The sequence below is a fragment of the Macrosteles quadrilineatus genome, unplaced genomic scaffold (genome assembly GCF_028750875.1).
Source record: "Macrosteles quadrilineatus isolate MER2022 unplaced genomic scaffold, UCM_ALF_1.0 Scaffold_4__1_contigs__length_99947679, whole genome shotgun sequence".
Lineage (NCBI taxonomy): Eukaryota > Metazoa > Arthropoda > Insecta > Hemiptera > Cicadellidae > Macrosteles > Macrosteles quadrilineatus.
This window is the reverse complement of record NW_026542597.1, coordinates 85112785-85128144: the sequence shown is the minus strand read 5'-3', so window position 1 is coordinate 85128144 and position 15360 is coordinate 85112785. Positions and strand designations below refer to the sequence as shown.

Genomic DNA, 15360 nt, shown 5'->3' with positions numbered 1-15360 from the left:
AGATGTAATCTCTAATCAGCTGCCAAAATACGTCCAAACTCAAAACGCTAAGGTAGGCCTAATTGATTAATGATTACTAGCTACACCATATGTGTGTGGTAGGGAGCCGTTTTAGTGGTAGAGTGCAGGACTTCAGTCCCCAAGGTCAAGGGTTCAAATATCACCAATCATCAATGGATTTTATCTAATACATACTGCCACAACCATGTAGCCTTAGCCGTGTCGTGTGTAAGTTTCCGGCTCCTACGTCCTAGTATGTGAAGGTGGTACTACCTGTGTGTGTGTAGACGGCAAATCAAAGAGTGTTGCTAAACATAACATGGTTTACCGGCAGCCGAAGGTCGCGGTGTTGTACGTGGAATAAGAACACTTCGCGTTCGATATCTCTCACCAGGCATTTGTAGCAAGTTGCTACTCGGTACCTGAACTTGCAGTGAGTGAACGCTCATGCCATCCGTTGTACAGTCGTAAGGCTCTGTCATCGAGGAAAAGGTGGACGCTATGGGAACAATAAGAAATGTCTAGAAGGGCTGTGGAATCAGATAGGAGGAGTAATGGCCCAAAATCTTATGGATGCATTGAGGGATAGGTGGTAACTATGAAATAAACAAGAAATTTCCAATAGGACTGTGGAATCAGAATCAGAAGAAAAATAGTGCACAATTTTATGACTTTTGTCATAAGGGAATGTGCTGTAGCGTTATTGAGTGACAACTGCGCAACGAAGGCAGCACAATCATTAGTGTCAGTAGCTGGTAGACACTTGGGTTTTTGAATTTCAAGTGAAATTACAAGGCTCAAATAGAAACGCTAATTAATAACAATCTACTCATATGTGATTATGAATGCATTCAGTCCCTTTCTTCCATCACTATGGGAAAACCCTCAATAAATAAAATGATTGATTTTCACATATCTTAAGTATTTCAGTGTTTCTTAGAAAGTAGTTTAGGCCTATCCTAAAAATTTTGAAGATAAAGTTGTTGAATTTAAGGGTTAAAAATACTTTTTTAGGTAGTATTTAATAGTTTTTTTTTCAATAATGTTTTTTTAGGGTCAGAAAAGAAAGCTAACTGGAAATCTTACACCTCAGGAATTCTGAATTCTTGCACTGAATTCTTCACTTTTTCAAATCTGAATATTGCAAATGGAGTTTCAAATTTTGAAAAACTGTTAGAGTAAAAAGTTTTTTTGTCTGGAGCGATTATTATTTTTAATCTACACTAAGACCAATTCTCAGAGTTTTATAGGCTAAGTATTTTGTGTATCTGTAACCCCTGTGACAATTCATTTTCTCAGATAAGCTGAAATTCATTCCTTTCCAAAATCATCAGTAGAGTCGTACATCGAGCAAACTTAATCCGAAACAACCACACAATATGCGAAACCCCCAGACAACACCAACATGATCAAAACCGACAATAAAATAGTCTCATGAGTACACGAAGAGAGAAAGTCGACGTTCTGTACATAGAGATTTACCTGCGTCCTTATCGCCTGCGATGGACTGCAGACTCTGCGCAGAGGTCTGTGAATGGCCCATGCTGGACAGTGCCATGCTCCACCGACGGTTGGCTGTTGACGCAGTGTACATTCGCTCCCAAGGCGGTGGCCGATCCCGTGCGGAGCTGCGGCAAGACTTGGGTAGACTCTGGTACGTCTCACGCAAGAATGCGGTGATTTCCATCAGCAGCGTGCACGCCACAAGACGCAGAGCAATAGGACACTCGGCACCGTATGCAAACAGGCATGCTGCAATGAGAAAATACTGTAAAGTTGTTTTGTATTTGTATACATAGAATTTACTTTTTTCACTTTTTCAAACAATTATAAAAAGTTTGGTTTTAGTGAGTCGGTGGATCAGTCGGTAGCGTCGCGGACTTCGGGCCCAGGGCAGTGATGTCGTGGGTTCGGATCCTGGTCACTGCCGATAACATTTTATCAGTACAGTTCACCTTTGTACTGTACCGGCTCACTCCTTGCTTTGCTGTAAACGATCCACGCACGGGCGCTTAGTCTATGTGGACGGGCAAATGCAAGGTTAAAAGAGGCCGCCAACCTCTTTAAAAAAAAAAAAAAAAAAAAACTGGAATTTTACTATCTATAAGGAACATAAGCTTTTGAAGAAAGCGATAATCCTCACACCTATCAACCACATGCTTGAAAAAAAGGTCTTGATATGAAATTTGTCTATGATGTATAAAACTGTCAACATACACTCATCAAGGAAGTTTTCCTCCTCGTCTTCTATGAGCAGTTGCTTCTGCTTGTTCTCGTCCACCATCAGATTGATGACGGCTGAGATGTGTTGCTTGTCTTCAGCCATCATCTCCTCCAGCCGGCTGCCGAGCGCCTGTGGTCAAACCAATCATGTTCAATTTACACATTTAGTATCATCAGACCTTGAGGTACCTCATTAAAATCTCTCAAATAAGAAAATGTGTTTATTGATGTGAAAAAGATTTAAATTGTCAGAAAATGACAAATACTGTTTTCCTCTTGGACTGATACACAAAAACATAAATAAATCAAAAGTATATGTTTTTAAAACTCTTTAAGAACAAAACATTTCTGAAGGCTATAAATGTTTCCTTAGTTATCAAGGTTTTTGTAATCTTTAAAGACATATGACTTTTAAGTTTTGAACAGTATTTTTTACAAAAGTACCCCATTTTTTATTCATTACGTACAAAGGAAAACAATAGCATTTCAGAGCCATCTACAAAGCTAAAAAAATTGACCCATTTAACATTTTAAATGATCAGACTTCTTTCCAGTCAAATATTATATTTGATGCATATATTGACAGGCTACAAATCAAAGTATAATATAAGAAGAACAAAACAAACTGAAATACAGGTGGCACTGGAGAGAAGAAAAAATCTCATGATTCAGTCAGTTTTATTCAGCCAGTGACAGTGATAAGACAGTGCTGGCCAGCCTTTACAGTTTTAACCAGTTTTATCACTTTTTATTCCATTTTAATAATTTGATCAACATGACTAGTTTTGACTCTTGTGATTCTGACAGTGTTTTAAAGAATCTTCTGACATACCATATGTAATACATGGATGATGTGGTTGCATACAATGACCTGACGAAGTTCTAAGGAACGAAACTAGTTGTCATACCAGCAACTGTGGTTGGATAAGGTAATCCTTTTATTTTATCAATAACATTTCATGGTGTTGTTTAAATCACTCAAATTTGCTTTTGTATTTCAATATATTTCAAATAATATATTCCATTATTCGTCATCAATACTAAATCAAATAACGAATAATTTATGAAGAAGTCATACACGCTCTTTCAAAATTATTTACACATCACCTTGGAAGACTACTCACCTCTCCCCACTGGTAGAACATTTTGCCCGCAGCCCTTTGCAGAATGTGAGACCGTTTCTGTCCAGTAGGCGCGCCACGGTTGGGCAGTGGACCGGACGGCCGGAACATGGGAAAGTTGAGCTTCATCCACGCAGGCCACTGGCCTTTGTTACACGAGTGGACAAAGTAGCAGCATTCGAGTAGGAAACAAGCCTTGGCCACCACTGGAGCTCCAGGCTTAGAAAAATAGTTAAGTGAATGTACAGAGTTTGAGTATGTCACATAATTGTAGAACATAGTATACTATAAGTTTAGGATGGGTCGAATGTCAGCTTTACTGGTTATTAGTAAAAGAAAAAAAAACTGAGAATTTATAGAAAATGTTAGTTCCGGTTGATCGTTTACACAATAATTAAATTGCGATTGGGGAGAAGGTGATGATGCTGCAATCGCTGAGATATTCAAGACTTTGCCGCGGTATCCGGTAATTCCAATAGTAACACACATTATAGTCATGATTATCTTAAGAGTCATTGGTTTGAAAAACTCATCAAGTGAAATTGTGACTAGTTAAAAAGATGTAAATTTTATTTGAAACTAAACTTTTTTAAGCTCTCTTCATTTTTAAAATTTGTTTTTAGCTTTAAAAGATTTAATTTCTTGGTAGTACATGTGTGCTATTAATTTTAACTTTTGTCATTAAAACAATTAAAATGGTCATTATCTAAAGTTGTATCAAAGACAGCCTCTCACAGCATACATACTGACATAATGTGAGAATGTTCAAATATTTTATAACACTCAAAGGAATATTAATCAGTTTGTTTTAAAAGTTCATTATCCATAGGATATTTATTTTATTTTAAAGTAAAATAGTTGGACTTTTCTTATTGCTAATGTTTCCAAACAACACAATGTTTCGGAACTCGGGAGATAGCGAAACTCCTCCCTTTTTAGGTTAGGTTAGATAAATGTAGGGTAATAACTCAGAGTCACTTAAAAAAAGGAGTTCCCTTACCTTCTGAAACCTAGCATAATAAACACTGGCAATACGAAAAGTCCAACTATTTTACCTTAAAGATCAATCAGTATGTAAACTCTGATTCAGATGGCTTTTCATGAGTCTTTGTACGTACCAGATCCATGAGTGCCGTCAGCAGGTAGGGGTCCGGGATGGTGCCCGGAGGACAGGTCTCTAGTAGGAAGGACAGACGCAGCATGCCGTTGAACACTGGCAGAGTGGGTACGAGTTTGCGCTCCTTCAACACAACAAACTCCGAGTCCCCGATGTGTTCTCCGGTTTCCACCGAGTTACGTCTGCTCAGGTCTGAAATGGACGAAACCTAATATAGAAACAACTCATTGCTTCCCCATGTTAATGTTGCCACTAGTTTGAATCAAAATGGACGTAGTTGAATCAAGCGACCGACAGATTGCGCTGATATTAATTACTGGTTTCTGTTGAATATGCAGTTTTGTTTACCAAGTCAACTAATAGGATGACTCATTGTAAGATATAGCATCTTCTATCACATGAGCTGTTTCAATAACCAAATATAAGGTGAACAATATAATTTTAACACTAGCACAAACTGTGACTGGCTTATTAAACTATTATCTTTCAGATAAAAAAATAGCTGGTCCATATAAATCTATATAGTCTTCTTCAGTTTATTGTTTGTATAAATTGGTTGTATAATTGTTTTTATAACTTAATCAAAAAAAGAAGAAAAAATTACAGCCTACACTCAGTGGTGTATGGGGCAATGTCCAAAACCACCCCCTCGCCTTCATCTACTACAACGCTCACGTTGGAGGAACAGGAAGGTATAAGCGACAGGAATTTCCGCACAGTTCTAACCACTGGGGCTCTTCCTTGCTCGTCACAAGTATATTTCCGGCACAACATACTAGAGCTAAAAGCTAACTGTCGTCCCATAAGCAAGTTTCCTCTGGACCTTACTTCTCTGTGATTTTATGTGTACGTAAGCCTACATATGCAGCTTTTTTTTGTCTAAGCCTAAAACAGTTGAACATATATGTAGTCAAAGTTAACTCACAACTGCCTTGTGTCTCTTCCACACTTCCGTCTTTCTTCTTCCCTTTTCCAAAACCAAACTTGTTGATCTGATCCTCGACTCTACGCCTTGCACGTAGTATGGTGTTACCCACACTACAAAACAGAAATGGTAATGGTTAACTGTGAACTAGCTGAAGACTATCCCTTGAAAAAATATTAATTTAATTTCCACTCCAGTTTTTTTGGAGAAAAATCACTTGGCTTTCCTTAATATTATATTAAGGAATAAGGAATGAATACACAACTAACTTACCGGAGAAAAGATTTCCAGTTAGGCCTAGTTGACAACACACAAAAAAGATCCAACTTCTTTCTACTAAATAAGCTCCTTATAAGGGCTTAAACGAAATATCAAGTTCATTGTGTTGTGATCTTTGTTTGTGTACTTTCAACTACCTAGAACTCTTTTTTTGTAAGTTAATTGCATATTCATTCTTCTATTTAAACTTCAGTATTTTTTATTTAATGATAGCTTTTTCAATCATAGGAAAATTGAATCATCAATGGAACAGTCATATATAAAAACAAAACTTAACGATATCATATTCATTTGTGATTAGTTAATTACACCTACCTTCCACTGCTTTTCTGTGAAGTCTTGCTATAAGAGTGATGGAGAGCTGCTGCTTGATGTACCAAAGCTCCTCCCTCCACCGGGGAGTCACTCCCGTCATGACTGTCAAGCGAGTCTGACCTACCATGCTCTCGGCGGAACCAGTTCACTGCGGAAAACAGATCATCAACTCCTTAAAATGATTCACTGATACAAGCTAGTTTTGATCGACTGAGTTCTTGAGAGAACCAGTTCACAGCGGGAAATAGATCATTAACTCCTTAACATAATTTACTGATAGTCAGGGGATTTTCTTGACAAAAAACTGTATTTTTCACAGAATCAGTTCACTGCAGAAAAAATAGATCCTCAACTCCTTCAAACGATTCATTCATACAGAGTCAGATAGTCTCTGATTAACTAAGATCTTGACAGAACCATTTGACTGCTGTCTTGTGTCAGGTTAGACTCTTTTCCATTCAGGTAAGTGGTAAGCATGCTATCCTCACCAAGTACCGTATCCTGAAAAATCTTACCCTTTGTACTATGTGTTACATCCTCAACTTCAAACTGTTAATTGAATTTAATTAATTTACAGGAACTCCAACCAAAGCATGAGAACACTTTGTAGATTATGTTTGAATTTGGAGACCCAATTCCAATTAAACAGTGAGAATTTATAGAAGCAAGCTGGTCTAGTGGGAGAGCCTAGGACTTCAGTCCCCAAGGTCCAAGGATCGAATCCCACCAATCACTAATGGTTTATTTTCAAGTGAGAATCCAGCAACCCTCTTGGTCAAGCCCGAAGTAATGAAAACCGTCCTAGCTAGAACCTAGTGTCCCAGGATGAAACGATGGAACTTAAAAACTTAACAATAAGCAAATAATTATAAGTTTTACCAAGGCCGCCGATCTGGAAGCGTGAAGTCTGGTTGGCCTTTAACGGCAACATGTGAGGACTGTCCGACACTCCCAAGTTGCGCTCACTCTGCCGAGGTGTCAGGACATGGTAGGGATGCTTCTTGCGCAGATTACTCAACGGACTCTGAACCATCTTGCCCGTCTCATCACACAGCTCAGACTCCAAAAGGCTCTGGAAAAACACAATATTTCGGATTTATTCTAAATAACTTGTCAGTTTCATTCGGGGTAAAATTTCACACGGTGTCAAAGTTTTAATTAGTTTACTAAACCATTTTAAGGACTTTTTACTTAAATATTTCAGTACTTTATCACGATTTCACATGCAGACCGTTTTATGAAACATATGCAATTTAACAATGCTTTCATTTTACACCCACAAAATTCTGGTATACTTAAGAGTAATCAGCAATTATTTATAAAAAATAAATTTAATCATCAATACACAACACGTTCAAAAAATGGTTCACAAATACATTGACATGCCATTATGAAAATTCACCATGGGTCTGAAGCTTCAATTTGGATGATGATGATGGCCAATAAATGAATGATTAAATGATCTGCGGATGATGATGGCTAGTAAATGAATAATTGAATGATCTGAGGATGATGATGGCCAATAAATGAATGATTAAATAATCTGAGGATGATGATGATGATAACCAATAAATGAATGATTAAATGATCTGAGGATGATGATGGCTAATATATGAATGATTGAATGATTCGAGCACAATTGAACCCTGGACACACCTAATTAAGCACAACCGAGGCTTATAAGATGTCAATTTTGACCCACCCAAAAAATAACACCTTACAATATTACTATTATAAACAACAAGAAACATAATAGAGAATACACAGCTACAGATACGTATATGAACTGCAACTTACAGCACATGTGGATGAAGTGCTCCTCTTCTTAAACAATATTTTTCTTGCGTCTCGATCGTCCATTACGTAACAAGAACCACCGTTTAGTTGGTCGTCTTGTTCTGAGTGTGGAATATGCCTGTGAACAAGTTACACTGAAGATGTAAATACATAAACAGGTAACACCCACAGGTAACTTTCACAAAACATTCAAGTACAGCTTATAAGAAAATAATTGGTAAATCACAGTTCGCTTTGTTAATTACAGCAAAGTATATGTTTTACAGTAAAAAATCTTGAAAAAATATTACTACAAAACTTACATAGGAATGCCCCTAAAAAATTAATTCCAAAACCTTGAATACATTTACAGAAAACGCCTTTCTAAAGTTTATTTCCTAAAAAAATTGAATCAAATATTCAATTGCAAATTTAACTTTTCTTAATAACTAACTTTCAGACTACTCACGCAACTTAACTTAACTTTTCAGATATTCATAATGATATTATGCTAAACTAATACTAACAAAAATATCAATGTTGTAATAATTTAACCTGTTTGCTCTGCCACTAACTCGGTTACAAAGGTTTCCCATCCCTATGTTTCTATCAACTTTTCTTATTTTGAGGTATAAAATAAGATTTTTAAGACCCCTGCTAGCCCATAGCTTATATCGACCCCAGAGATCAGTTGGCGGGGCCAAGACTGTGGCTACTGACAGATAGGAATGACGTGACTCATGGCTTCTACAGACAGGACGGAAAATGACCTGAAATGCATCTGACTAAGGTTCCAAAAACTGCATGACGATGGTGCTGTGATCAAGCAAGAGGTTGTAACATGCTATTCTTTACGTTACCAGCCCCGTATAGCAGGATGTCTTTGGTATTTATAGTGAATGATAGACCTTCCTACCTGATAACTCTGGTGGTCTGTGCCTTGGGCTCCTTGCGATGAGGTTTGATAGCAACGTCTATGAGACCACTCAATGCTACTCTTCTAAACACTCCTCCGTGCGCTTCCTTTACGTAGGTCATCAGTTGTCTCACATCACAATACAGAGTCTGCAAACAAGCAGCTGTTTAGTACTAACGAACTTTGTCAAGAATGCAACCGTTTTTTACTCCCAAGGGACTAAAAACCCTTTTTAGGCCCTCCATAGGGAGAAGGGCTGCTTTAGACCCCACAACACATGTATTAAGGAAAATGTTTTTGAGCAGTGTAACAAAAAAAATATTTTCACCATTTCACCAAAACATTTCATTAGCATTCAACCTCAGTGATAATTGAGCTAACATTCTTTTATACTGGACTTAAATTCCTTTTAGAACGGGAATTATTGATCTGATAAGACCTTTTAAAGGAATGTATCTAAAACAATTTTAATGGAAAGCAGTCAAACAAAACCTTTTAAAATTGTAGATGAATTATGATCCTCTTTTACCAAACTTAAGACGCTGACCGCCAGGCTAGCTAGCAACACACCTTATTTTATTGATCTTTATTTACTTAAACTTTTTTCAGCAAATCTGTTTTCCTAACATAATTTTATCAAATGTGAACAGTGGGTTGCACTCACCATGTTTTCTGGAAGCTTCAAATCTTTGTTAGACTTGACCAATCGTGTCACTAGGGCCTTGAAGATGTTAACCATAATCTGTCCTTCTACGCCGCGCCCACCCCCACCAAGACCTGCGCCAAAGTTTGTGGCGTAACCTCCTTGCGTACCGACATCAGGTGATTTGCTGCAGCTGCGTTTTTGGTCTGTAACAACAAATACATAGAGTACCGGTACAATGATTGGAAATAGAAACAAAGAGTATAATTTAATTTTGTCAGGTATTGAGAAATATTGTAGTAGTGAAATATATTTACTGTATCAAATAGAAAATCAAATCATAAATTTAAGAGAATTTAATATTTACATCTCAAGTATTGATTCTATAAAAACCCGCAAGTCTATAAACATTCGAAGATCTCTAATTTACAAACTTTTCTGTAAACCCAACTAATTAGCTGTAAAAAAAAAAAAAAAACTTTTTACACTTACTCAGAGGGGAAAGCAAAGAGCTAGGGTCCACACAGAAGCCGACATAAGAGTGAAAGAAATCCAGAATCTCAGGTATGGAGTCCGTGTTGACCATGTGACGAAGGTAGCGGCCAAACTGTTTGGCGCCGGCGCGGTGCAGCTTACCAAGGATGTTCTGACCTTGAGAACGTAAGAAGTCTATGGGAGGTCCACGCTGGCCTTCTGTACACCCGTGGGGACAACCCAGATGACGAAGCACCCTGTGAAAATATTAGCTTGTTACTCGCTTGATCATGAGTTTTTTTATTTGTACAAGAGTGCTTCCTATTATAAAATCTACATCAAGTTCTTATTGCAGCTATGCTGACTAGTGACTAGTTGAAATCTGAGACTAATGTTGTGTTTCTTACTTTTCATCCTACTATTATATCTGGGGGGAGCGAGCTGGTCAAGCGCGGGACTCCGGTTCCTGGGGCCCCGGGTTCAAATCCTGCCAAATAACTAATGGATTTTATCCAAGTGATAATGCCGTAACCCCTAGGTCTAGCCTGAAGTAATGTGAAAAAAAATTCCGGGCTCGTGCCTAGTGTCTTAGGAAAAAAAAAAACAAAAAAAGCTATTATATCTGGACCTCACTCTACACCTATACCTACACTCCTAAGGGACGATTAGTTTCGTCACAATCTTTGAAGACATGTGAATGAAAATTGACGCTCCCACTGATTATGAATCACAATAATATTTTTCTAGTCTCGTACGTCAACTGATACCAAAGTCTATTGCCAGTTGATGAATGTGAATGGAGTAACATGTTTGGACATAGAAAATGTGAACAAGGAGGTAGTTAGGAGATGGTTTTAAAAATGTGCACGATGTTTTCCATGGCTAATTCATTTGTCTTGTTTAAAAAAGTGATCAAAGTTACGAGTTTAGCATTTGGATCATGGTTTGACTGAACAAAAAAGAACTAAAAATATTGTGGAATTAATAGGGGAAGTCTCTATAGGAGTACCGAAGATTACAGGCAGCACCAACCAGCAGGTTCAGTGGGCATGGGATCCAAACACCTGCCGCCAACCCGGTTGAGCAAAAAGTACCTTCTGCAGTCTCTTTAAACCACTTATGCACATGTACTACGTCAAAACACTTATGCAGACACATCTGTCAACTGGCAACCATAATCAACAAGGATTGTTTCTCTTCTTACAGAAAACTCATCACAGAACACGATACATATTCGGCGGGAGCGTAAATTTTCTTTCACAATGTTTTCTAGTAGTGATCGTCAAAACCAGAAATTTTGAATCTCAAAACCAAAACCGAAACTTTCAAAAATCGAATCCCGAATCTCGAATCTCAAAACCTAAACGCAAAACTTTTTTACTTAGCTGGTTACAAAGGTGACGGTTACAAAAAATACAGGTAATAAAAAAATGTTAAGTATGCAGTCAAAACTTAAAGAGATCCGACTCCTGACACTGACATATCATAAATATTTGTCTGATATCCTGAACTTGAATACAACATATTTTTTTTATAAACAACCAACATTAAAATAAACTAAACCCCTAACACCAACATAAACATGAGTATTAGATTAGTTAGAACATTTAGTAGTCAATATTTCTTTGTGTTATGAAATATTGATATGAAACTGAAACGTACGTTGTTCAAATTATAGTATTTAAGGTGCCTTTTGAGGTTCAGAATACAGTTTACTTGTTTTATTACTGTTGACTGTGATATGTTTGCTCTATTGCTACGAGCTTGTGTGGAAACAGTGTTATTAACAATAATAATGACAAAAAATGTCACCATTTTCAAAAATAATACTGTAAAAATCTTCAATTTCAAAACTTTTGAATCTCGAAACTATGTGATCGAATCTCGAAACCGAAACTTTTCCAAAGTTTTGATGGTTTTGAGATTTGAGATTCGGTTAAGACACATCATTATTATACTACTGTATTATAATAGTACTGTGACGTGACGATGTGTAAGGAACGCGATTTTGGTCTCACATTTGAGCTAAGCTATGACGACGCATCATTTACAGGCAAACCTCTTATTTATGTATTTACCCTCCAGTCTCTAACTTCATACCTGATGACACAGTTCATGACGAACCCGTGAGGAGTCTCGACCTTGCTAGTGACCTTGGGAGGTTCAGGTTCAGGAGGAGGGTTGTCGTGATCACTGCCGTTGTCTGCGGGCTGATGAGTCTTCAGCACTCCCATGTCTATCAGCAGCTCTAGCAGGTTGAACACAACTTCACACACACGCAGCGTGCAGCACACGTTGTCTCTCAGCACCACTGAATGGACGGCCTGTAAATACCGTTACTGCAGTAATACTCACAAACGTTCCTTAGCTGCCGGTAACAGGTGAAGTAAATACTGTTATTTTTGTCACCTGTTACTTCCTCATCCATTATTCAGCAAATTTGTTTATTTCATCCAAAGCTATTATCCTGAAACACTTTATTACCCCTGTAGTAGCAAACCATACCTAAAATAATATATGTAATTTAAGTAGAAAAAAAACTGACAATTTTAAGGGAATATTTTAGTCAAAATCCAATCAGGTAAATGGAAATTTGCTTAGTCTGCAGTCTGCAGGTTTGCTGCGGCGGGAGTATTTTTTAGTTGCAGGTAGATTATTTTATCTTGTTTTGCTGAAGATTTTAGACCATTTTAGTTTTAGGTTAAGTACCTAGTTTGGATTATTGAGATATACCATGGTTTCCTGAACAATAAAACCAAGTTTCGGTTAACTTATTTTTCCAATCAATTTGTTGGAATTTAAAGACTATCTCAGTTCAAAGGGACAATTTTTATTTACATGAATTGATGAACTGCTGTGTTCAATCCTACAACTGCGTACTAAATCTATTTCTTAAAATTGACAATTGCTTTCTGTACTAAACAAACAGCCAGTAGCCAACCACACCCTGGTTAGTATGACTTGTCCAGTTTACCTTGAGGACGACATGAAGGTCTATGTTCCCCTCTTTGGTGATGTAATAAGTACAACCAGAGGCTTCGGGTGTTTCTTCAGCTGTATAGGTTATGTTGCTGTCTGTCTGTGAGCGAGTGAGACTCGGCTTGCGTTCTTGATCTACCTTCAAGCTGGCCGCATCTAGCTGGCTGTCGATGGAACCCTGCGTAGCAAACTTGAGCCATTACAACCTTTGTCTTAGATATAATAACTGATATTTCCAATAGATCATTTTTGTGTGCCTAATCTAAAGTGTCAAAGTGAAACTAATGATATTACACACAAAACAGCATATCAATGTTGCCAACTCAGTCGCTTGCAAAGAAAACCCTGGTTACACTAAACTTCCATCAAAAAACAGCAGGGAAAGCAATCCTTGGTTTAGTCACAGTTTAAAGTGTATTAAGTTTAAATTAAACTAATTTAGAGAAAGGAGTCCTTAATAAAATCAAAATTGTGGCCAGTAACAGAGACGTAGGTACAGAGAAAAACATTCAATAGTGCATAGGTTCCGAGCACTTGCCCTAGAGACGGCTGTTGTCTAGGGCAAGGTCAACACCGTCCATCGTTCTCTCATGTACTACAACACTTCCAATAGAGAAAGACCCTGTGCCCTGTGTGATAGGAATTTCCGCACAGGGCTCACTACTCAGGCTCTTCCTTGTTCATCAAAAGTATATTTCCTGCAAAACAGGAGGCACTACAGCTGCACGGATGTCCCATACAGTTTCCTCGGTACATTATCCCTCTGTGGTCGAGGCCTCAATATAAGGTTAGGTTAGGTTAGGTTAGGTTTGAGCTTTACCTTTCTGCGGAAGTAGTCTGGAGACGGTGTAGGCGTGTGCTCCGTCACTGTTATGATCGGATTGGGAGACGGATCCATCTGCTCTCGATCTCTACGACTCTCTCCGATATATCTAATAATCACATTCAGTAAGGTTAACAATAACAGTTGCATGATAAATACTTAAAGTTTAGGAAACCAAATGGAAATCCTATGAGTGAGCTAGGTTTGAACCATTATATTAGTGTATCTCATAAATTAGGTTATTTTTGTAGGAATGAAATAAATTATTTAAAATTTGATTTTATTTAATATACAGTCCAATGACTTCCTGGAAAGGTTTTACCAAAAAATATATTTAAAAAATGGTTTGAAAATTTGTATTGCTAAAAACCAATAAGCTGTATAAGATGAAGGTCGGATTGTCCTATGGAATAGTTTAAAACATATTGTATAAACAATATTTGAATAACGTGGTATTTTGTTTTATATCAGGACATGGTTTTAGTCTTAACGAGTTATATGGTGAAACAACTCCTATATGGCCTATATAATAATATATATATATATATAATATATATATATATATATATGGCCTGTAGGCCTATATGTCGATAACAATACAACCCACCCCCTTTGTAGAAATACATAGGTATTTCTTAGCATTCCTGCGTCTATTGCAAAAAACATTTTTAAAAAAACCTAACAGTAGACGTTTTAGGTATACAAAATTTTATATGATAAGGGGAGCAAGAAATAACCACCACAATAGCTGAAAAAGACATTAAAAAGTAATAAGTGGAAATAGATTAATTCCAGTTATAACATGCTTAAAAGATAAATTAAACATGTGACATTCAAAAAGCTGTCGTTGACATTAAGTAGCTTAACAAGTCAATGATGGAAATTTAATTTATTCCTGAAACCATAAAGATTTTCAATGTTATTTCACAACCAACACCAATTAAAATTGCCTTTCCAAACGAAAGTCACAATTTTGTTACCTATGGTTTATAGTAAGATGATTGTTAAAATAGCTTATTTTTAACCTCCTCCTATATGGAAAATCTGAAAGTATTAGACAATTCACTTACTTACACAACAACATAATCAAGGCTACATGTCAACTGTGTACCATGCAATGATGCCCTAAACATTGACACAAGTACAGTGATAGTATGATTGGAATTATATGCACTACAACAAGTACATGACACTAACTAACAGGCGTACACAGCGAATCACATTCCTTCCTCAATCCTCAAAATCCCTCAATGAGTTGAATGTTGATATATTTTCCAGACAAATGTCCTTCAAGTTGAATGGTACTGATTAAGACAAAATGTATAAAACAAATTATAGGCAAATAGTTACTCATGAGAAATATGGAATGTATGGGAAAGAAGGAGTAACAAGCTGGAGAAATGTGATGGTCTAAGAGAAGGGATAATAATAGTTAATAGCTTATTCCCTATGAGGGAAATTTGCTAAAAAGGTGTACAATTCTTTGTAATAGACCTAGTAAATCCCATCTTCCAAATCAAAATTTGCACGATACCTTAAAAACTGTTATCAACAGTACCTATTCACAATATTTTTGACACCAGCAAACTAGATCTTAAAGTCACATTACTGTCATAAGGGAAATAATGGATGTTTTAGAGAGGTCTAAACTGTACAAATCAATAAAACACCCAAGATTTGAATGATTACAACCTCAAGAACCCCAGTTGAAGCTAAATATCATTTTTAACATAATACAAGGAAACACATCTGGATCACCTGATTACCAT

The 15360-nt window shown here is 37.0% G+C and overlaps 1 protein-coding gene across 1 annotated transcript in view; it reads right to left on the bottom strand.

Moving 5' to 3' along the window:
* Positions 1–15360, bottom strand: part of LOC128991485 (protein unc-80 homolog) — a 113086-nt gene that overhangs the window by 60840 nt on the left and 36886 nt on the right. Inside the window, exons 18-31 of the mRNA XM_054414405.1 lie at positions 13589–13700; positions 12764–12946; positions 11890–12113; positions 9808–10046; positions 9337–9521; positions 8673–8821; positions 7778–7895; positions 6860–7052; positions 5981–6128; positions 5387–5499; positions 4463–4653; positions 3348–3563; positions 2218–2353; positions 1483–1752 (exon numbers count right to left, since the gene is read on the bottom strand). Of these exons, the coding sequence (XP_054270380.1) occupies positions 1483–1752; positions 2218–2353; positions 3348–3563; positions 4463–4653; positions 5387–5499; positions 5981–6128; positions 6860–7052; positions 7778–7895; positions 8673–8821; positions 9337–9521; positions 9808–10046; positions 11890–12113; positions 12764–12946; positions 13589–13700 (2477 nt within the window). The remainder of the gene's footprint in view (positions 1–1482; positions 1753–2217; positions 2354–3347; positions 3564–4462; positions 4654–5386; positions 5500–5980; positions 6129–6859; positions 7053–7777; positions 7896–8672; positions 8822–9336; positions 9522–9807; positions 10047–11889; positions 12114–12763; positions 12947–13588; positions 13701–15360) is intronic.